The sequence below is a fragment of the Dysidea avara genome, chromosome 1 (genome assembly GCF_963678975.1).
Source record: "Dysidea avara chromosome 1, odDysAvar1.4, whole genome shotgun sequence".
In the NCBI taxonomy this organism is placed as follows: Eukaryota; Metazoa; Porifera; class Demospongiae; order Dictyoceratida; family Dysideidae; genus Dysidea; species Dysidea avara.
This window is the reverse complement of record NC_089272.1, coordinates 42,746,992-42,771,961: the sequence shown is the minus strand read 5'-3', so window position 1 is coordinate 42,771,961 and position 24,970 is coordinate 42,746,992. Positions and strand designations below refer to the sequence as shown.

Genomic DNA, 24,970 nt, shown 5'->3' with positions numbered 1-24,970 from the left:
CTGAAAAACAGTTGAAGACCAAAAACTTGCTGAAAACCAGTTGAAGACCAAAAAAAAAAAAAAAAGTCACGACAATAATAGCTAGTTATCCTTACCAACTATATCACGTCTGTTATGTAAAATAAAATCCTATTTATAGCTTCATAGGTAAGCTACACTGCCTCATGAACATTGTGACTGCTTTATTAGAGTAATTGACTGCTCTATTAGAGTATTTCGATCTTGTATGCAATTTCTTGAGGGGGGGGGGGGGGGGGGGGGAGGCATTTGCCTCAAATGCCCCACCCTGGATCTGCCATTGCTGTAGAGAGTTCAGCTAGAAGAAGTCACCTTGTAGAGAGTTCAGCTACAAAGAAACCATCATGTAGAGAATTCAGCTACAAAGAAACCACCATGGATGTAGAGAGTTTAGCTGCAAACAAATCACCTGTAGTGAGTTCAGCTAGAAGAAGTCACTTTGTAGAGAGTTCAGCTACAAAGAAACCATCAAGTAGAGAGTTCAGCTACAAAGAAAGCGCCATGTAGAGAGTTTAGCTGCAAACAAATCACCTGTAGAGAGTTCAGCTAGAAACAAATCACCCTAGCCTGTAGAGAGATCAGCTAGAAGAGGTCACCTTGTAGAGAGTTCAGCTACAAAGAAACCATCATGTGGAGAGTTCAGCTACAAACAAATCACCCTGTAGAGAGTTCAGCTAGAAGAAGTCACCTTGTAGACAGTTCAGCTACAAAGAAACCATCATGTAGAGAGTTCAGCTACAAAGAAACCACCATGGATGTAGAGAGTTTAGCTGCAAACAAATCACCTGTAGAGAGTTCAGCTAGAAACAAATCACCCTGTAGAGAAATCAGCTAGAAGAATTTATCTTGTAGAGAGTTCAGCTACAAAGAAACCATCCTGTATATAGTTCAGCTATATTTTAAGTCACCCAGTAGAGAGATCAGCTGCTAAAAAATATCCTGTGGGGAATAATGGGCATGTAATAAATATATGTATATAATTTGTATAATTACTAATAAAATCAAAAATAATTGAAGTATTAAAAATCTTCTATAAGTTCTTTCTTCTTCCTGTGGTAAATAAAAAAACACATGGATTAAAAAGCCCCAAAGCCAGCCATAGGCTGGCTTTGCAGTATACAAATACAAAAAGAAGTGATATCTAATCAAAAACAGCCAAGCTGTAAAAGAAGGTGCGGCCCCCAAAAAGGCCATGGTGAAAAAAGATGTGAAATCCAAGGTGGCGGCCAAGAAATGGCTGTGATGGTAGGTTAATGGTAAAAATTTTTATAATGACAATTCAGGTGAATTTTTGTTCCACTTGGTCTTGGCATCAAATTCACCTGAATTGTCGCTATTAATATTTTTACCATTAACCTACCATCACAGCCATTTCTTGGCCGCCACCTTGGATTTCACATCTTTTTTCACCATGGCCTTTTTGGGGGCCGCACCTTTTTTTACAGCTTGGCTGTTTTTGATTAGATATTTATAACAGGAATGTTTGTTAACTGTTTAGACATACTGGAGCCACACCCACTCATCTGGATTCTACAAATGGAGTCATACCAACTTGTGACTGCACTTATTACTCGTTACTCCCACTGTGTTTGGATGAATATACATGCTGTCGTGTGAGACTTGCTACCATGGCGGGCCACTGGAGAAGATTTTCATAGCAGTTATATCACAGTCATTGTTGTACAATTCTTACATTATTGTTGTGAAAACTATTTGGCATTCATGTGTCCTCTGTATGTTGTAATTTCATGTGTAATTTTGTGTGGGGGTGCTATAAAATGCATGGTGACAATTGTAAATTTTTCAGGTGGTTTTGCACACTTCCTTCAGCTACATGTGCTAATTACTTACAGCTTGTGTCAACAACTGGTAACCGCAGTTGTGCTCTGTGCTATTCTTTAAGCCGCGCCCTTAGAGCGCAAATTACGTTGGGGCGACTAATTTCAAAATCAAATGATGGTATGCAGCACCATAGATTATAATCTATGGCAGCACACTTCTCTTTGTGGCTAAATGCACTGATTAACTACACACAGTGCCAGTTCATCAATAACCAGTGACCGCAGTTGTGCTCTACGTCATTCTTTAAATTCCGAGTTAAATTCTTACAGAGAGCAAATTACGTGGGGGGAACTAAATTCAAATTTCAAACTAGCCATTCTCGAAAACATATGTTTCAATCTCAACGAAATTTTTAGAACAGTTTAAAGACACATTGCCCTACATGCCAAGTGAGTATTGCGGAAAACAACAATATGGGGCTTGTATTTAGCCTCTAGGTCAACTGAGGACGGCTGAAACTTCATTTGGTGCTGAAATTATGACTGTAGGGTAATGATGTCTGGTGAAATCAATGGCGTGAATCTCGAGGCGATCGAGATAGTACTGAAGCGATAGCAGGGCAATCAATGTTCGGAATGCACAAAGGAATGCAATACATGCACCTGCGGTTGCGTCTAACCGCATGCGAAAAAAAACGAAACATCCCCTTTCATGTCAGCAATCTCGATCACGAAACAGTCGGCATGGATTTGCTTCACTGCTTGTGTGGTAGTTACTAGTGACACGATGAGTCTATCGCTCTGAAACTCTATGATCCTCACGGTAGTGGTTGCGTCATTTATTGTCTGCGGCACGCGTTTCTGCTTTACTGGCCGCGCGACTCACTACCGTGAGTCTTGATGGTATCTTTAATTTTTATTGATTCACAAAGCTAAGAAAAGACAAAGCACACATTACAGCAGTAGTCACACAACCATGTCTTTGACACTTATGCAAGTAATTATATCATACAGTGCAATAGTACTGAATAGTAGGGACCACAAAGGTGTGGGCAAGGCCCATGAAAAAACATCACCCAAAACCAGCCTCACTTTTCCCTGACAACAACGAAACAGGTAAAACTAAGCCCAAACAAGCCTTCAGATTGACCCAAAATGCTTTCAACAAGTTGCTATAAAATTTTTACAAACAGAATTTTCTACTAACTGACCGAGTAGCTGACTAATGCCTTCAGACAAGCATAACTCAATAACGGCTAAGGCTACGGGCTTGATTTTTCACTGTTTGATGTTGCTTCATCTAGACCCATGCCTTTTGGTATACCGCACTACCTACAATGCATTCTTCATGGACTTGCCAGTGTCCTTCTTTAGGTCCCATTCATCTTTGCTGACTGTGAAAGATGTTGATTTGGCGGTAGCATGTGATGGTCCCTTTGTAATAGAAATCATCCATATTATTTTTTCATAGTGGTTACTCTGATTGTAGTTGTGCTTTTTGAACAGTTCTTTATTCGTAATGCTGTGTAATGGGTTGAACATAGCTGACAGCGAAGTGCAATGGATATTTCACTTTTCAACAATGATAGCTGGAGCATGAAGTGCCGTTTCTTTCTTTGATGCGGTAGGTGTGGCTCACCAGTCATAATATTTTTACTTTACAAGAAAAATTAACAAACAAGTATGCAAAAAAAATTGGAATTTTCAACTAGAGTAAGGACCATAGCACATCGATAAAAAGTACAGAAACAAGCTGGAGTAGTGCATGATATTAAATCACAATAAAACAATAAGAAGTCTTATACATGTATCTGGTATAGGCAGTGGCGGATCCAGGATGGGGCATTTGGGGCAAATGCCCCCCCCCCCTTCAAGAAATTGCATACAAGATCGAGATACTCTAATAGAGCAGTCAATTACTCTAATAAAGCAGTCACAATGTTCATGAGGCAGTGTAGCTTACCTATGAAGCTATAAATAGGATTTTATTTTACATAACAGACGTGATATAGTTGGTAAGGATAACTAGCTATTATTGTCGTGACCTTTTTTTTTTTTTTTTTTTTTTTTGGTCTTCAACTGGTTTTCAGCAAGTTTTTTGGTCTTCAACTGTTTTTCAGAAAGGTGCCCCCCCTCTTTCCAAACTCTGGATCCGCCCCTGATAGGGATATATTACTTCTTATTGTTTTACTGCAATTTAATATTGTGCACTACTCCAGCTTGTTTCAGTACTTTTTATCAATGTACTATGGTCCCTACTCTAGTTATTTTTTGTATACTTGTGTAAATGTATGATTGCTGCATGCCTTACAGCTCTAGTTATACTGTAGTTACTCACAGCAGGAGTATTAGTTATTGATTCATCAAAGTGTATAAGTAAACACTTTATTGGACTATATGGTACGTAGTTATTGCCTGACAATAGCTGCTATGAAGTTCTAGTAAAATTTTTGAAGTGTGATACATAAGACAAATATACAATTCCCACAAGATTGCTGAATCTGTAGAACAGTGAGTGTATTGAAGATGAGTTTTTGTTATAATCTTCATCATCATTAATGGTACAGAGTATTTTTCAATTTTTCTATGTTTCATGGCATCCATTCACCATGTTGTACTTGTACATATTTTCTAATCAGAGCTTTTGTGCCCTTTGTTTATATTCAAGGGAGATGGCAATCAGATAATGGATGACTGTTTCTTAGCTGTGTCCTGGACAGTTAACACACAGTATGTTCCTGGTTTTACAGCTGTGCGACCGGAGCGAAGAGAGTGAAGTTTCTTGTTCAAGTAAGAAAAAGTAGCAGTATGTCCCATCCTGGGCATCAATCTTTGACCTTTTGATTACCAGACCGATTGGGCTACTACTGCCTTGCTTCTTATAAGACTTTCATTTGGGACCCACTGATTATGCTGGCATAATTATGAGTATAATAGGTGTCTGCATAGGCGGCGGAAAGGGGGGGGGCTAGGGGGCTAAAGCCCCCCCTCAGAATGATATCACACCGAAATTATCTTTCTTGGAGTGGGGCTGAAAACCGTGATAAAGATCGAGATACTCTAATAGAGCAGTCACTCTAATAAAGTAGTCAGTGTGTAGCGAGCTATGTAAGGATTTTTACGTAGTTTATCAGCTAGAAATGGTAGCTGGTGAGGTGGAAAGCTCTTGTCAGTTGGTTGTGACCTTTTTTTTTTTTCTGGTCTCACCTTACCAAACTATAGAAATAAGTCTGGGTCAGCTCAGCGGAGCCCCCCCTCATATCAACTACTTCCTCCGCCGCTGGGTGTCTGAAAGCATTGAGCATAATGCTAGCATAATAGGAAGAATATTTCAGTCATACTACAAATCCTTGATAGTCAAAATAAATATCACAGAAAAAAGATCGATATACTCAAATAGAACAATCACCAACTCTAATAAAACAGTCAACGACTCTAATAGAACAATCAAGCAGCTGACTGTTCTATTAGAGTATATCAATTCTAACTTTCATAATTGAAGCTTAACTGTAGAGTCAGTGGTATGTTAAAGCATTGCCACAAGTGCTACACAGATAATAAGTACAAGGCATGCAGCAGAGATGCTAATAAAGCACAAGACAAAACTAAAAGAATCAGAATTTGGCCTTTTTCATGAGCATAATGCTAGCATAATAGGCAGAATAATTATGTCATACTGTAAGCAAAAATGCATGCCACTGAAAAAGGTGGACAGAACAGTTGATGCCGTAGTGGAATATAGTTATTTGACATGACTATTATTATAGTTTACAATGCAGCCAAATTCTTAATGCACAATGAGCGTTAACTTTTACATTTAACCAGCTGTTCATAAGCAAAAGTTTATCATTATTCATTAGAAAATAACAAAACATTGGAACTGCAGAAGAAATTGAGCATAATTATGAGCATAATAGGCAAAAAATTTGAGCACTGCTGCATAGCATAATAGGCAAAATTAAAAGCATACTGTAATAGGCTGATGCCTATACAGGACACTATTTTAACCAATCAGATTTGTATTGGACCAACTGTAATATTAATTTTTTGTATTGGCTACAGTAATTGCTTGACGCATTTCAAAATAATGCATCAAGGTTGCTATTAAAAGTATATATCGTAATATATTCACTAGTTAACTACAGAAGCAAGTTTTGCTCATTAATTAAGATTTGGCATTACATATTATGGTATATAGTAGGACCTCCATTATCTGAACACCTGTGTGCCAGTTCAATCATAAAAGTGTTCAGTTAAGTGAACTTGTTCGGATAAATGAAGCCCATTTGTTTATATACAGAGTAATGTTCAACTACTCTAATAGACATACACTACTCTTAATAGGACATTCAACTAATGCTGAAATAGCCTAATAGAGCGGTCAATTATACTGCTTGGAAAATCGAGGGTTCGGATAATTGAGATTCAGATAATCGAGGTCCTACTGTAAATGGAGCTGTGTCATTCTGAGTAATAAAATTGTATTATTAAGATTCCTACCTTCTGAAGTGTCTCACAATACAAACCAGTAAATAGCCCACTACAGACACAGTGAAATGTTAGTCCATTAGTAGAACAAGAGCCACCATTTATACAAGGAAGTATCTGACAAAGACCTACATAGAATACACATTAGAACACTGGGTGATGAGTTAATAACATTAACACACATACTTTGGGAGCTGGCACGTATATATTCACTTTGACCATATAGATTAACAGCAGCTACAAACACAAGAGCATCACTGATGTATGGTAGTGATATTGTGTGTTGATTAGCTGGAACATGATGATAAAATTTCCCACTAGAGTTGACTCTCTGTACAATGTACTGGTAAATGATTCCATTAGGAACAACTGGAGGTGTCCATGTGACATTGATCATTCCATCAACTAGTGTTACTACTGCATCTTGAACTGGTGAAGGAGCTGGAGAATAGTGTACAGATAAGACATATTGTGTATAACAGATTTCAACATACCTTGTGATGGTAGGTCAGTGGCTAGATCAAGTTTCATTCCAGCTGGAAGTGCATATGTATCAGTCCCACTAGATCCATATATGATAGCTCCAAATTTAACATGACCTCCTGAGAAGGTAAGTGTGTGTCTACCAGAAGGAAGACTAAGAACTGCATGGAATGTGTTTACGCTAACTGTCTCCCAGCTCACAGTTGCAGGATTGCTGTCAAACAACAAGGAATTGATATTAGGATTAGTTCCTAAAACAATTAATGCAACATGACTGTTATTTGTATTCAGCACATAGTGATCTTCAAAGTGGTTGGTTGCCGGTATGATAGTCATGAAGGTATCTTGTGGTGACTGATTACTATCATTGAATTGTATGATCAGAATATTCTCATCAGAGTTAACTATGCAGTGATGATGAGTAATGGATAAAACAAGGTGTTGTCTAAAGCCAAGATGGTAGTTGTTACTCTCATAGTTAATTCTATCATCAGTACAGTTAATTGACACACTAGCGCCGATATCAGATGATATCAACTTGAACATGTTTCCTATCAACCCACTGACATTGGTGTGTAATATGAAATTGTTCCCCCATGAATTGAATGGAGGAATTTGAGTGATCAAAAGTGGACAACTCTCAGTGTTACCAGGGTCACAATAGTGACCACAATAGAATGATATTGCTTTATTAGCAGTTACTCTAGAACCAGTAAGATCTTCACTACTGGTAACCATCACTGACTCTCCAATATCTAGTGTTGTAATGTACTCCTCTCCATAGGAAATTTTAAACCTATTAATAGTCATATTTCTACTAGGAGCTATCCTAACCTCCACATTGTTGGTTAAAGCAGTAACTCTGAAGAAACTACCATCATTAGACAGTGTAGATACTGCATAATACACAAAAGAGTGACTGGCTTGTGGATTTAACATCAACATAAGACTGTAATGTTTAGATTGTGTTACTATATTGGTAAACTCTGCACTGGCCACTACTGATCCACTAGTTACTAAGTACATTACACTACCACTGACTACTGTATAAGAGTCTACCAGTAGGGGACCATCACATGTTGTACATCCAAATAACTGACAGATAAGAATTGTGTTATTAGTATACTTGTCCACATGCAACAAGACAGTTGTGATGCCATCATGGAAGCTGATTCCTCCAAATGATACCAGACCTTGATCATGTGTTATGTATGTAGCTACAAATATAAGCCATGTAAATATGATTAAACCAATCATCCATTCACTTATTTACCTGGTAAAACATTTTCAAAGGCATCAAAATCACTGGAGTCTACAGCACACAAATACAAAAATGAAACATTTTCAGGAGCTTCATCCAGTCCCATACACACTGGTATTATGCATGTAACTGGATAATTATACAGTAACTATATATATATTTAGAAATTTTATGCAACATTTCCTTTGATGTCAGTGAGGTCACTTAAATCTGCAGAGAGATCAACTGTGGTCTAGCCTCTGGTTTGTTTACAACTATTTTTATTAAACAAATATTGGCAAAACCAAAAATGAAATGGCCTTACTGTTAACACACTTTCTGGACAAGACGAGCATCAATGGCATTAATACACTAATGTCATGGTGTAGTATGAACACTATGAGAAGAGTTAACCTTGATACTAGCAGCCATTGTTGCTATGTATTTTCTCAAACCCTTTCTTCAATAAATGATATACTGTATGTGACCAGATTTACAGAAAGGGGTCTTCCACATTCATCACCTTTGATGATCCTAACGTCAGATTGGAAAAGGCTTTTGACTTGAACTTTGATCAGTAGTGAGCACCAACGTAACTTAATGGATGGAGAACATTTCAGGATTATGACAAGTATGCTTTTGTATTACCAAGTTATGGTCTCCCAAGTTAATAGAATTGGATGTGTGTGGAAGAATGCGTATTAAAGCACACAAAATGCACTAAGCAATTAATTTGTGAATAGCCCTTGCCCATGTCATTCTCTGGTCTCTAAATAGCATAGAAATCATCTTGTTGGTGCATTGTAATGTGGTAAGACAGACATAACAATGGTTTCTGTTAGTTAGTGATGAAAACTTGATCATATCTTCAGTGGCCACATGCTCAGTTCATGTACTGTATGCTTCATCACAAATTATTTTGAAAACTATGACTGAGAGTTCACAGTATTATACATATGTAAGTAAAGAACGGAGTGTCCAACTTCCAATTCAGTCTATAAAAATCACAGCGACAAGTTTAGTTTTACCACCATTGATCAAATTCAATCTTCAACTGGTAACAGAGAACTTTTGATTGTACTTCTTAAAGCTGATACCTAATTCACGCTTTATTATGTGAAAGGGGTAGAACTGTCATATATTAGCTGTATTCCAGTTAGATACTCTCTCTCTTACTTACTGTACTGAACTGTTGATATGACAAGTAAAGCTTTCTAAATTCATACTTAAAACTATACATGAAAAGTCAAAGGTTTGATACTGAGATGAAGATGTTAGTTAACATCATAATAATCTTACCAAGTTCTGCTGTGGGTGGAATCACAGGTAACGCATTGTAAACTAGTGGAGATCGTGATACTACCTCATCAGTTGGAGGACATGACATTAACCAGTTATTACCAGTTATCACAGCATGTCCATCTTGACATCCATATAGCTGTCCTGTTAGTATAATTTAAAACGTGATTACCACAATTTCCTTTATGTGAAATATTTCATGTAAAAGTATTTCAGATGACTGCTCTATTAGAGTATCTCACTCTTGCAGCTCTGGCAGTGGTAGATACAGTGTTAAAAATGAACTACATTCTTTGATGTTTGATGTGCCATTAACATCTTTGATGTTTGATGTGCCATTATAGCAGGTATTTATTGAGTTGAGTTGAACCCTAAAACCATTTAATAACACATCAATACAATTTCACACGTTCTTGAAAATTGCCTTTGGTAGTCTGATCAAATATTTTAAAGTCTTTTCATTCAAATGCCTGACACAATATTTGTAACCAATCAAGGATTTTGCTATATATTTCCTATGGGAAAGCCATAAATCCTTTCCCCAAACTTGTGATGGGGCCAAACTACACATGTCTGTTCTTTACACCTTTACTGTCATCACTAATCATCTGGTGGGCTGACATGTTATTTCTCTTGAGAAAAAATCCATTTTTTCTTTTTTAGCTGTTTTTCAGGGTTCAGCTCAACTTATAGTAGTTGAAAGCCAATAACTACAGTATTAACTAATGACAGTAAGCCACTAATCTACAGGTGTAATGCTTAATGCTTGGAAACTTTCTATATCTAGTTGTGCGCTTAGAAACTTGCACATTTTTGCATATAAAATTATTTTAAAACAGTATATAATACAATAAAATTAAGAGAACATGGTACTTATACTGTATATCATAATGTGTAGTTTCTCAAAACTCATTGACAGCATACTGTACATACAGTACGTACCTTCTATATTGAGAATATACTGACTTCTACCATTTATTGTATATGAGTTTTGTGCCACACAAAATGGAAATTGTGGTTTTCTGATGTAGGTACCACAAGAGTAGGATGATACTAGTCTCACCCCTTCAACACAAATGGAACTACTGGAAAAGCTCTCCACTGTCCCTGTTGGCTACAGAATAGTATTTACTGTTCACGACAGTGTACACTTGTATTGCAGTTTACATTCAACTGACCCCTGCTAGAAACAGTAACAAGATGTGAACATGTGTTCACTCTCAATGGTTTTGTATTGGAACAGGAATGTTATAACATGTTTGAGCAGCTGAATCATCCATACTGAATGCACACAAATATAAGGTATTGTATTTTAGCTTCAACTGAAGTATCTGTTTGATAAACACATGTAGCTCAGGTGCTCGCACACCAATGCTAAAAGTTTGGGTAGATGTATAAAAGAAATGAACATGTGGCCAGGTAAATGTGAACTGACTATAGTGCTACAGTACATTAAGTATTATAGTTGTACGTATTAGAGACTTACCATAACACCATCGGCTCGACAATAATCTTCAACATTATAAGCAACTGCCACAGGACAGTTATAAAATCCAAGCCATGTAGAACAGTTACCCTAACAGAATGAGTGTTATCAGAGATACAGTACTGTCATATTGCACCTTTGTCAGATGATCATGGGTACATACTAGTTCTTCAGTTGGATCACACAAATAAGGATATACTGTTTTGTTTGAACACTGTTCGGTTAAAAATGAACATCCCAATCCTGCAAAGCACAGATTAGGTTATTATAAAACTAGCACTGGTACCTGCCCTACAGTGCAAGACTGCTTACAATGTCATGCACTTTACACTAAGTTTAATCTTGTAGCTGTCTAGTGACAAAAAATCCTTCACAGCATTGGAAACCCAAGTATAAAACATCACTTGTCTATACTTTAACTTATTTAACGTAATTATGCTTCAAGGCACACATTCAGAAAATGCATGTTGCACCAATAATGCTCAGAATCAAACTGTAATATGTTGTGTATGTCTATAGTGTTTACCATACAGGTAGAAATAGTGCTAGTAGTACCTGTCCTATTATGCAAGCTTATGTAACATCATTAATGATGTTTAAAATGCAAGACATGGATTTGCACATACCGTTGTAGTACCTGCTTCACAGTGCAGTACTTTCTTTTCTGTGTATGTTATGTGCTAAAAGTGCAGAGCCATCTCTGTATTAACTAAGCAATGGGTACCAAGCATTAAACATCAGTACCATTCATGTAACTATGTAGCATGCATGGTGATGTCACTTTTAAAGAATGTGAGCTGGGTGTAGCTCTATAAACTAAGCCCTTATATTATCCCATCATGTTTATCACAAAGGTGTAAACAATAATACGATGTTAGTAGTAACTGTCATACAGGCCATGCAGGTAATAATACCATTTCAGATTCTACACGACATTTGACTATCTGACTACAAAAAGAAATGAATTTGTACAGTACATAATGTACCATGTATCATCAGTATATTCTGCCCTACAGTACTGGTACCTGTCCTATGGTACAGCAGTTTCACATGTTATGCATTCAAGTAAGGTGACAGATTGTTGTGACTGATACTTGTGCATTCCTTACATGCCATTAGTTACAATATTAATTTTCTGTATACTTAAAGGTATTAGTGGCCAGCACTGAAGGTATGTGCAGCCTTTGCAGTACCTAACCCAACAAACTGGATATTGTGACTACAATCACTTACCTTAGCATAACAATACAGTAAAACAAAAAATGGGCCAAACACTGAAGTAATTAAATGCTAGCATATAAAAGGTGTAACCAAAAAAGTTGCAAAAACCAGAATTCAAAGTTGTAACAAAAAAGGTTGTTGGAGCAAAAACAACTTGTAACCAAAAAGGTGGTTGAAGCAAAAAAAACAACTTGTAACCAAAAAGGTCAGGTAAGAAGAAAAAAACACACTTCCACTGGGAATCAATCTGGGCACTGACCACTCGAAAGTTCAACGCGCTACCACTTTGACCAAGTGTGATCTGTAGTTTACTTAAACCTATACCTGGTAAGTTGTTTATAAAGGCCAGCTTAAGTTGAAATGGAAAGCTGTTTACTTGTGGTTTGCATGTGATTTACAGAAAGAATTCAAGCAAATTTTTGTCTACACCCTTGCACTAATTGTGCTGTAAATGACAAATGATAGCAGTTAGAAACTTCATTTAAAAGTGATGCATTTTTAAGATGATGGGTGCTTTGTTTGACACAGCAACTGCTTCAATACATGCATCGGTTAGCGAGATAATCGTGTGATGTCAAAGGAATGTGGACAGACAAGCAGACAGATTTTCAGTTTTATAATAGATGTGATTGGGCCTGCAAAAACAGGGCATGTGGGCACATAAAAGTTTCTCTGTTTTTCACACTTTCATGACTCATAATGTTTAATGTCACCATCCTATGCCCATGCACTTTTTAGCCTTTATTGCATACTTAATTAGCTATATAATAAAATCTAATCAAAAACAGCCAAGCTGTAAAAAAAGGTGCGGCCCTCATAAAGGCCATGGTGAAAAAAGATGTGAAATCCAAAGTGGCGGCCAAGAAATGGCTGTGATGGTAGGTTAATGGTTACATTTTAATAACAACAATTCAGGTGAATTTGGTGCCAAGACCAAGCGGCACAAAATTCACCTGAATTGCCGTTATTAAAATGTAACCATTAACCTACCATCACAGCCATTTCTTGGCCGCCACCTTGGATTTCACATCTTTTTTCACCATGGCCTTTTTGGGGGCCGCACCTTTTTTTACAGCTTGGCTGTTTTTGATTAGATATCACTTCTTTTTGTATTTGTATACTGCAAAGCCGGCCTATGGCTGGCTTTGGGGCTTTTTTAACCCATGTGATTTTTCTTTACCACAGGAAGAAGAAACGAACTTAAAGAAGAATTTTAGTACTTCAATTATTTTTGATTTTATTAGTAATTATACAAATTATATACATATATTTATTACATGCTCATTATTCCCCACAGGATTTTTTTTGCAGCTGATCTCTCTACTGGGTGACTTGAAATGTAGCTGAACTATATACAGGATGGTTTCTTTGTAGCTGAACTCTCTGTAACAGGTGATTTGTTTGCAGCTAAACTATCTACATGGTGGTGTCTTTGTAGCTGAACTCTCTATAAGGTGACTTCGTCTAGCTGAACTCTCTATAAGGTGACTTCATCTAGCTGAACTCTCTACAGGGTGATTTTTTTGTAGCTGAACTCTCTGCAGGGTGATTTGTTTGCAACTGAACTCTCTACATGATGGTTTCTTTGTAGCTGAACTCTCTACAAGGTGACTTTGTCCAGTTGATCTCTCTACGGGGTGATTTGTTTCTAGCTGAACTCTCTACAGGTGAATTGTTTGCAGCTAAACTCTCTACATGGTGGTTTCTTTGTAGCTGAACTCTCTACAAGGTAACTTCTTCTCTACAGGGTGATTTGTTCTAGTTGAATTCTCTAATAGGTGGTTTGTATGAGGCTGAACTCTCTACATGGCGGTTTCTTTGTAGCTGAACTCTCTACAGAGTGATTTGTTTGCAGCTGAACTCTCTACATGATGGTTTCTTTGTAACTGAACACTCTACAAGGTGACTTCTTCTAGCATGATCTTTCTACAGGGTGAATTGTTGTAGCTGAACTATCTACAAGGTAACTTCTTCTAGCTGATCTCTATACAGGGTGATTTGTTTGTAGTTGAATTCTGTACAGGTGGTTTCTTTGTAGCTGAACTCTGTACATGATGGTTTCTTTGTAGCTAAACTCTTTACAAGGTGACTTCTTCTAGCTGAACTCTCTACGGGGTAATTTCTTTGTAGCTGAACTCTCTATATGATGGTTTCTTTGGAAATGAACTCTCTACAAGGTGAATTCTTCTACCTGATCTCTCTACAGGGTGATTTGTTTGTAACTGAACTCTGTACAAGTGCGTTTTTGTGGGTGATCTCACTGCAGGTTGGTTTGTTTGTAGCTGAACTCACTAAAGGGTGATTTTGCTTGTAGCTGAACTCCTTGCATTGTATCTAGGTTCTAGCTGATCTCTCTACAGGGTGATTTGTTTGTAGCTGATATCTCTACAAGTTGATTTGTGTGTAGCTGATCTCTCTGCAGGTTGATTAATTTGCAGCCGATCTCTCTACAAGGTAATTTGTTTGTAGCTGAACTGTCTATAAAGTGATTTATTTGTAGCTGATCTCTCTGCAGGTTGATTTGTTTTAGCTGAACTCTCTACAGGGTGATTTACTTGTAGCTGAACTCCTTACATTGTGACTAGTTTCTAGCTGATCTCTCTACAGGGTGATTTGTTTGTAGCTGATCTCTCTACAAGTTGATTTGTGTGTAGCTGATCTTTCTACTGGTTGATTTGTTTGTAGCCGATCTCTCTACAGGGTAATTTGTTTGTAGCTGAACTCTGTACAAGGTGCTTTTTTGTAGGTGATCTCACTGCAGGTTGATTTGTTTGTAGCTGAACTCACTAAAGGGTGATTTGCTTGTAGCTGAACTCCTTACATTGTGTCCAGTTTCTAGCTGATCTCTCTACAGAGTGATTTGTTTGTAGCTGAACTCTCTATAAGGTGATTTATTTGTAGCTGAACTCCTTACATTGTGTGTAGTTTCTAGCTGATCTCTCTACAGGGTGATTTGTTTGTAATTGATCTCTCTACAAGTTGATTTGTGTGTAGCTGATCTCTCTGCAGGTTGATTTGTTTGTAGCCGATCTCTCTATAGGGTAATTTGTTTGTAGCTGAACTCTCTATAAGGTGATTTGTTTGTAGTTGATCTCTCTGCAGGTTGATTTGTTTTAGCTGAACTCTCTACAGGCTGATTTTTTTGTAGCCGATCTCTCTACAGGGTAATTTGTTTGTAGCTGAACTCTCTACAAGTTGATTTGTGTGTAGCTGATCTCTCTGCAGGTTGATTTGTTTGTAGCTGATCTCTCTACAGGGTGATTTTTTTGTAGCTGACCTCTCTTCAGGGTGATTTGTTTCTAGCTGATCTCTCTACAGGGTGATTTTTTGTAGCTGACCTCTCTTCAGGGCGATTTGTTTCTAGCTGATTGCTCTACAGGTTGATTTGTTTGTAGATGAACTCTCTACAAGGTAATTTGCTTGTAGCTGAACTCTTTACTTTGTGTCTAGTTTGTAGCTGATCTCTCTACAGGGTGATTTGTTTGTAGCTGAACTCCTTACATTGTGTGTAGTTTCTAGCTGATCTCTCTACAGGGTGATTTGTTTGTAGTTGATCTCTCTACAGATTGATTTGTGCGTATATAGCTGATCTTTCTGCAGGTTGATTTGTTTGTAGCCGATCTTTCTACGGGTAATCTGTTTGTAGCTGAACTCTCTATAAGGTGATTTGTTTGTAGCTGATCTCTCTGCAGGTTGATTTGTTTTAGCTGAACTCTCTACAGGGTGATTGCTTGTAGCTGAACTCCTTACATTGTGTCTAGTTTCTAGCTGATGTCTCTACAGGGTGATTTTTTGTAGCTGAACTCTCTTCAGGGTGATTTGTTTCTAGCTGATCTCTCTACAGGCAGATTTGTGTTGATTTGTTCATTGCTGATCGCTCTAAAGGTAATTGATTTGTTGCAGTTGAACACCCTGCAAAGTGTTTTGTTTGTAGCTGATCACTCTAAAGGGTAATTTGTTTGTAGCTGAACTCTCTCCACAGTGACTTGTGTGTAGCAGAATTCTGTGTAACTGAATTCTCTAGAGAGTGACTTAATTGTAGCTGAATTCTCTACACAGTGCATGACTTGTTTATAGCTGAACTTTCTTCAGTGTGACTTGTAATGTTCTGAATCTCTATAGTGGTATATTTGCTTAACTCTCCACATGGTGACTGTCTTCTTGCTGAACTGTCTATAAGATTAACTGTTTGCAGCTGAACTCCCTACAGAATAACTTGTGATGCAATAAAATTCTATAATGGAGTAAATAAATTAGCTGAATGCTCTATTAGGGTGACTGTTCTATTAGAGTATCTCGATCTCGCATTTGCTACACGGAGTTGGCTTTCGAATCATAACTCAGTGGTTTGTAACCTGATTCTTCTGTACTACTGCAAGGACTTTCTATGAAGATTATTCCAGCTATACACCGATTTTCAGCTCATTGCTCTTAGCGGTTTGCCTAGTAGGCCTGAAAACTAATACTTTTTTATTCATAAAAATCGATCGCGTAATTGTGACACAGGTTGGGTTTTGTGTCATATCTCCGTGGTCTTTATCTCGATTCCTTTCAAACCACCAAAAGGCACTCCTACGATGGTTACTCCATCTACATATCAATTTTCAACTCATTCCATGAAGCGGTTTACCCTGTAGGCGTGACAACAAATCGATCTTGTTTTACGCGAATAATCGGTCATAACGCCTGAACCATTCATTGGATTTGTACCAAATTTGATGCTAGGATTCGCCTTTGGACTCCCTTTCTGTGTGCCAAATTTCAAGGCGATCGGAGTACGCGTTTGCTTGTTATAGCAATTTTTGCAAGTGTGCGAAAAGACGAAGAAGAAAAAACGAAGAAAAAAAAACGAAACTTTGGCAGCTCGTATCTCGGAAATCGCTGGAGCGATTTCCTTCAAATTTGGAATGTAGACTCCCTTGGCTGGCGGGCAACTGTGTAGCAAATTTGGTTCCAATCAGATAAGTGATCACCGAGATACAAAGGTGTGAAAATGACGTTTTCGTTCTTCCTGTCAATATACTCACGGTGTGGCGCGCCGGCTTCTTGGGCCGCACGACACACTACCGTGTGTCTTGATTCACAGAGCGCACATATTCTATTCCAATACTGAGACATTACCTGTTATGTGATGAGGTGTAGTTTGTGACCACATGCCCAATTTTTGCAGGTCTGGCCAGATATGTGGCTGTCTCAGCAAAAACCCGACTTGTTTGCACAATTTTAGATTTTTTAAATTTTCTCAGCATTATCTGCAGTGTCCAAGGAATGAATCACCAAAGTTTCAGCCTTTTGTGGAGAGTAGTTTTGGAATTATAGTGCTAGGCAGTAGGTAGAGCAAGGTGACCGATTTGTACAGCGACTATACTGAAAATGAAATATAGGCATTTACATTTGCAGCCATAACTTCCGTTTGCATTAGTCCACAATGTTGCAATTTGGCTTAAAATATTTACTATAGATTAGCACATCAGACAAGGTATAGTGTTAGCCCTGTAGTCACTTGTGCATTATAGATATGAAGGCGGTTTCATAGAAGAAATGATGACTATCTTGTTTATTTTTACTGCATTGTAAACAAATGCATGTGACACCCATACCATTGGGGCTACAGAAATGAAATGAAACAGAACTCTCCATGAGCAGGCGAATAAGATGGTGTATAGTTTTAATCGAATTGAGTCTTTTTTCTTTGAGTAATAGCCCAATAAAAACTTGTGTATTATTTTCTTTGTAGCACACAAATTTATTAATTCAAGGGAGTGGCACTCCAATAGCTATATACCCTGCATTCTGATCTTCGTCCTCGGTCAAAGTGATCAACTCAAGAAAATAAGCCTTGACCCTTGACTTATGCTAAAATATGTGCTTGACTTTTAACAAAATTTTTGTAAATTTTCATAAAATTATGGCTATGTTCTAATTCTAAAAGTATCAATTGTGGTAAAGTAACTCACCTAATATTGGATGGGCTCCAAAATCAGACACGATTACTATGCTACAACAGGAATTTTTGAACAATTTATATTTCTTTAGATACAGTAGTTCAAAGCTGTGGGACTTTGCACAAAAAGTATCAACTTTCTGGCTTCTTTGTCTGGTGGCAGCAGCCCTACAAAATCATTGACGATTAATACGTATAATCCAGAAAAAAAAGTTAACCCACAGTTTACAAATCACACTTACATCCAATCAACAGTTTTATATCTGCACTGTAGAGCAACTCATCTACTTTCTAAATATTCCCAGTTCATTTAATCAAATCCTTTTAATCATGAATTACAAATCAAATAAAGTGAGACGTCACTGGAGTATAATCGCTCCATATTAAATTTAAGTATGTGGAAACTTGACTAAGTATACATTGCTTGAGATACAGTAAGTTTACGGGAAATGTGTACTGCACACTTTTACAAACACCACACTTAAGTTCATGGTGCGATTATTACTCCAGTGATATCTTGTTTTATTTGATTTGTAATTCGTGATTAAAAGGATTTCATAAAATAAATTGGGAATACTTAGAAAGTAGATGAGTTGCTCTACAAAGTAGAGGTATAAAACTGTTGGTTGGATGTAAGTGTGGTTTGTAAACTGTTGGATTCCGTGAATCAATGGATTATATGTATTAATCAGAAATGACTTTGCAGGGCTGCTGCCACCAGACAAAGAAGCCAAGTAAGCTGGTACTTGGTGTGTAAAGTGCCACAGCCTAATTGTTCAAAAATTCTTGTTGTAGCTCGAGTAATCGTGTCCGATTTTGGAGTCTGTCCAACATTTGGTGAGTTACTCTATGCACTTTACAAACGAATTTGCCGTTTGACCTACTGCAAATTTTTTGCTTGACTTTTGACATTCGTTTTGACCGAGGACAAAGATCAGAGTACAGGATATATTGGAGTGCCTCCCCCTTGAAATTGTGTTACAAATGAGCCAGTCTATTATACAGTTCAAGTATTAAGGCCAAAATCAATTGTGGGGATTGAATAATATTCACGTGATTAGTACGTGCAACTTGGATTTGGCCATGACAAACACTCAGACAGAAAGTACTTTGTCATCCTCACTATCCTACAAGCTGAATAACATTGGGCTAAGGTGAGAACTATTGTTATAGCTTATTCATATTCAAGTACTTCTGAAATGGGGGCAATGGAAAATTTTCCAAGTAGCTGTTCAGGCACTACCAAGTACTAGACATGTGAGCAGGACATTGTTTCACAAGTAGAAAGAATTTTAAAGTTGGATTAGTTATGCAGCATCACAGACAAAGAAAAGTACGAAAAACACCTCTTTGATAACCACTGAAATACAGACAATTTTCATCATAAACACAATAGTCAGCAGGGAGCAAGCCATATGCGGTATCACAAATTGACATCTTGCATTTTTAAAAGGAAGACAAAGATAGGTCCATGATGTGTGGATTGCATGTACTGCAGTACCTCAATAGACCCCACAGTCAGGCAGAAGCAATGTCTAACAGTGAAAAAATTAATCCTGTAGCCTTAGTGGTTGTCGAGTTATCCTCAACTGAAGGTGTCAGGCAGGCGAGTTGACAAGCAGGTAGGCAGTCAGTCAGTAGAAAAATCTGCTAAATATATATTTTTAATTCCATAGCAACTGATCTGCAGTGCTTTTGGCCATTCTCAAGACACTTTTGGGCTTGTTTATACCTCACCAATACTTCCAAAATCAGATGCTGTGACATGTTATATAATACCCAATTCAGTGACTGAAGCACAACTAAACTGCTTTGCCATGCCTTAGTACTAGTTGGCACATGCCTGCACATATCCTATGAAACTCAAACCCACAATGAAAAGCATTCATTCTGTTGAGTTTAAACTTGTAGCAAGACTGTAGGATTTATTCCTTGTCAGGACTCATTTCACTAACCAAAACAGGTTAGCGCTTGATATTGTGACTGTTATAGCAGAAGTTATACTTATTGCAGCAGATATTTACTGCATTGTGTTGCAAACATTATGCTACACTATGCCAGTTTTGTCCCCTATTATGCCTGAAACTATGCCGACATAATTGATGCAACAATTGATTGTGGGACTTAGTAATCTCTGTGTATCCCCAGGACTTGTCCATTCATATCAACAAATGTGGGAGCAAGGTTACCTGCTGCCACTCATCATCGAAGTTGTGAGATATGTCTATAAAATGAATCCAGTGGTTGAACTCTTACTGGCTGGAGTGATTGATCTCCCAGTGCAGCAAAGACTATTAGCTTGAAACGGCTTTAGTGATTAACTGTACTGGCTCCCTCTGAAGGCTATTAGCCTGCTTATTGGCATGACAAACATAATTGTCATGTACCTCAAAGCACAAATGAGTATATTCTTACCTCACCACAGGTGAGTAAAATATATATACTCACCTGTGATTTGAGGGTTATATACCGAATTATACAACTAGTGGTGCATTTGAAGCTTCACGAGATCAAGCTGTATATACTTGGTGTTTGCTTATGAGCTAAAATATATGCATGATTCATGAAAGCACATAGTGTTTGAGTGATCTGAATGAGAGTGTGTACATTTAGTCATATCCCGAGTAATTTTGTTATAACTGCTATATTCTACACCCCAGTAGATGAAACGATTATAGATCGTAATTTATAGTGAAACAGTGCCTCCTGGAGATTGAAATCAGTAGAAATTCTTGATATATTTTGGACTTTTAGTGGTGCCACACCCACCTAGTCATGATTAGTGAGTTATCCACAAAGGAGACAAGAATTCATTGAAAATTGCTCCAGAAGCTGAGGTGAATATTTGTTGGTTGATTTTAGGCACCTGTTATTAGAGACTTGTTTACCGTTTAGATAACAAAACGTGGTATATCAGTTATATATTACAGTTTGTTGTGGTATATCAGTTATCTACCACAGCATGGCGCTTTTGATCTCAACCACAGGTGTGGTATATATATATACACATAGAGTATAGTATCAATTATCGGACAATATGATGTTCGGACAGCTGCCACTCACTTCCTGGAAATCCTGCAGCTTAGGTTATTGTACCAAAAAGTAGGCTACAATAAGCAATAATTATCCTCCAATAATCAGCTTTGCATGATTAAAAGCTTAAAAGTTACAGCCAATAGTATGCTTAGTCCGATAAAATCTATGCTCGGATAAAACTATCAGTTGTCGGACTTTGATTTTTACTACCAGTAAACAATGTCCAATTTATTTCAAATTTGTATGCAATATACCTGTACTCATTAGCTATTAATGACCAAAAAATGGTTTCGTTATCTTTAGCATAAAGGGAGTACGAGCCTCCCAATTTGTAGCGGTATTGTTGGACGCCCTCTGCTTTAATTTAGCCATGCCCACCAACAGAGTTTGTATGCTTTTGCAACAAATGCACCAGTGCTAAACGACAGAAGAAGGTAAATAAATATCTTTCAAGAGTAGAGGTGTGCTTTAAAGTTGATATTCAGGATATTTCCATTGGAACACAGTATTTTGGCTCCTAAATGAAGGAGATGCGCGCAAGGTGGAAAAATGAAGTTATGCAAAACCACCTTCTGACCACCTACATATGCTAGTCTTGGTGTCCTATCACAAATACTGTCTCGGAAATTGAAGGGCTTTTCTTTCTCTGTCTTATATGGGTGAAACAAAAAGGACGAAAATGTTGCTTTGTGCATCCATAGAAGGTAGAAAATGGAAATTCTTTCCATTTCTAGGTGGTATTCGTGATTGAGACACCAAGACTAACAAATGTGGTTGGTCAGAAAGTTGTGCCTCGTAATTTCATTTTTCCACCTAGCGTGCATCTCCTTCATTTAGGAGCCAAAAATACTGCGTTCCAATAGAAATATCCTGAATATCAACTTTAAAACACACCTCTATTCTTGAAAGATATTTATTTACCTTCTTCTGTGGTTTAGCACTGGTGCATTTGTTACAAAAAGCATGAACTCTGTTGGTGGGCATGGCTAAATTAAAGCAGAGGGCGTCTGACAATACCGCTACAAATTGGGAGGCTCGTACTCCCTCTATGCTAAAGATAACGAAACCATTTTTTGGCCATTACACTGCTTGAAGTGTCTTAGTTTACTACAGTGGTATATCCCCAGTATATGGAACAGTTAATTGTTTGTTATTTTAGTAGTTTTTCAGTAAACCCGCATTCACTGATGTTTTACTGAGAGTTTAAAACTTAGTAAAATAATTATGTTCCATATACTTAAGTTTACTGACACTTTACTATCAGTATAACTACAGTAAGGCATCTTAACAAATTAGTAAACTAAGAACCTTCAAGCAGTGTTAATAGCTAATGAGAACAGGTATATTGCATACAAATTTGAAATAAATTGGACATTGTTTACTGGTAGTAAAAATCAAAGTCCGACAACTGATAGTTTTATCTGAGCATAGATTTTATCGGACTAAGCATACTATTGGCTGTAACTCTTAAGCTTTTAATCATGCAAAGCTGATTATTGGAGGATAATTATTGCTTGGTGTAGGCTACCTTTTGGTACAATAACCAAAGCTGCAGGATTCCCAGGAAGTGAATGGCAACTGTCCGAACATCATATTGTCCGATAATTGATACTTTACTCTATATGTATGTATCAATACCATGACTACATCAGATTTTGCTGATACGCTCTAACCCTCGGTCCTGTATCCCTCATGCTTAATAGGTGTATATATCTGCATAATCCAACAACTGAATGTGTTACTGTATAATACTCTCCATAGTAGCTTGACATATTATATTGAAATACGTCAAGCAATTAGCCAATAGAATTAGTATTACACTTATTTGTCAAGGTCCCATGACAAAAATCTATAATACTAATTTGATTGGCTAAAATAGTGTGGTGTGTTTATATTAGAAGTAAATGTCCGATTTGACAACTATTGTTACCATAGTGATAGATGCCCCCAAGGTATGACACAATATGGTTACTTAGCAATGGTTGCTAGGTAACCGTTACTAAGGTAAAGTAGTTTTGAGACCATAGCAACGGTTGCCAGGCAACGGTTGCTAAGTGTGATTGAATTTTTCAGTGGTTATTTTTTGAATTTCTGTTGCCTAGTAACAGTTGCTATGGTTGTCGGATTAATTTGCAATAGGACAGATGGCTGTGATATTCGGGATTAATAGTTCTCGCATTGTAAACAGGAAGGAAATAGTGCTCGGCTTCGCCTCGCACTATTTTACTCCTTCCTGTTTAAAATGCTCGCACTATTAATCCCGAATACCACAGCCATCCATCCTATTACATATACAAATCCCTCGCAGCCATGGTATCACTATTATAGCGTTATAAGCTTGGTTGTACATACAGTACAAGAGCCCATAAGGCCAGGCCAAGTTGATTCACAGTTTATCGTCGCCGCTGGTATGAGTTTTTAGGAATAGAGCAATAATTTCATAATTCATTATTTCTCACATAATGATGACATTGCTTACACTCCCAAACTTGTTTTTATATATTAAAACATGGTGTGTGTGTGTGTGTGTGTGTGTGTGTGTGTGTGTGTGTGTGTGTGTGTGTGTGTGCGTGTGTGCAGGGGCGGATCTAGGATTTATAAAGGGGGGGGGGGGGGGCTACCTCAAGGTCTAATCTCTTGGGTAGAGGTGTGCAAAGCACACTCCCCAGCATGCAAAGCATGCTGGAACTAGGGGGGTCTGGGGGCATGTCCCCCCAGGAAAATTTTGAAAAATAGTTGCTAAAATACTGCAATTTGGAGACATTTTCACATAAAATTCATAATATTTTCTGCCTGTAGATATTTTATATACTGCCTTTAGATTATAGGTATGGCTCTCTGAAGCATTTTGCTCATGGAAAAGTTTGGGTAGGTACAGACAACCAAGTACATGATGCACCCCTCTCACAATTGCACAACACTGACTAGGTGCTTGTTAGAATAAAAATGTTGAAAGTGGAAAATTTTGAAATTTGAACAATACAAGATTGAATCTGAGAGCATTTTCAATGAAAATTGTGTACCTGAATTAAGTATTGCCATACATATTAACTACACAAGTAGATGAATGAAGCCCTTTAAACAGACCAATGCACTTCATTGTATGTATAGGTGCAGGCAGATTTAGAAAAATTCCATAATAGAACCAACTACATGTTTCCAGTGGATGTTCTATTAGAGTAGTTAGCTGACTGCTCTATTAGAGTATCTCGATCTTGTACACCTCCAATGCTGATCCGGGTCCTTGTTGCATAAACTTTAGCATAAATCCACTGATAATACCTTGGAAAGATGTTTATAAGGTGGTTTTATGAGTATTTGTATTATTAGTTATCATATAATTATGCTAAGACAAAATTTCATTATAATACCCAGCATATTGATCAAGTAAAGCCTAAATATGAAGGGGAGGGGGGGCTTCAGCCCCCAAAGCCCCCCCCCCCCCCCCCCCAGATCCACCCCTGGTGTGTGCGTGTGCGTGCATGCATCAAACATGATTATCCTTGGCCTTGACTCATTAGAACCATCAATAAGAGAGAATACATAAATGAGTAAGTAAAATAGTGACCTTTGTATCAAATAAACTTGCAATTATTGTTGAAGTACTTTTAAAATGGTGTCAAGCTTTTTAAGGCTAGCTACTGAGTGAAGTTACTTTTAAAATATTTTTCCATGTTTTAAAAACCACACAAAAACAGTCAAGCTGTGAAAAAAATGGTGCAGCCTTATAAAGCTTGGCCTTGCCTAATAGAGAATCCCTAGTAAAGTAGAGAGTCCCTCTCTTTCATCGTAAGACTATACGTATAAACAATAAACCATTTTATCATTAAGGAAGTTTAATTTCATACCTTCTCCCCACCTCAAAGGAAACTGGTTCAGTTCATGTAAAGCAGTATAGTTAGCCTTGTACCATCCACTGTCTTCTAACAAGGCTACAGTGAACTCACTCAACACTTGATAATCACTGTAATAAT

The 24,970-nt window shown here is 37.5% G+C and overlaps 1 protein-coding gene across 1 annotated transcript in view; it reads right to left on the bottom strand.

Moving 5' to 3' along the window:
* Positions 1-24,970, bottom strand: part of LOC136264970 (uncharacterized) — an 88,700-nt gene that overhangs the window by 48,191 nt on the left and 15,539 nt on the right. The window contains exons 9-17 of the mRNA XM_066059737.1: positions 24,845-24,960; positions 10,932-11,038; positions 10,796-10,885; positions 10,252-10,423; positions 9,310-9,453; positions 8,044-8,082; positions 6,782-7,987; positions 6,474-6,728; positions 6,300-6,415 (exon numbers count right to left, since the gene is read on the bottom strand). Coding sequence (XP_065915809.1) covers positions 6,300-6,415; positions 6,474-6,728; positions 6,782-7,987; positions 8,044-8,082; positions 9,310-9,453; positions 10,252-10,423; positions 10,796-10,885; positions 10,932-11,038; positions 24,845-24,960 — 2,245 coding nt within the window. The remainder of the gene's footprint in view (positions 1-6,299; positions 6,416-6,473; positions 6,729-6,781; positions 7,988-8,043; positions 8,083-9,309; positions 9,454-10,251; positions 10,424-10,795; positions 10,886-10,931; positions 11,039-24,844; positions 24,961-24,970) is intronic.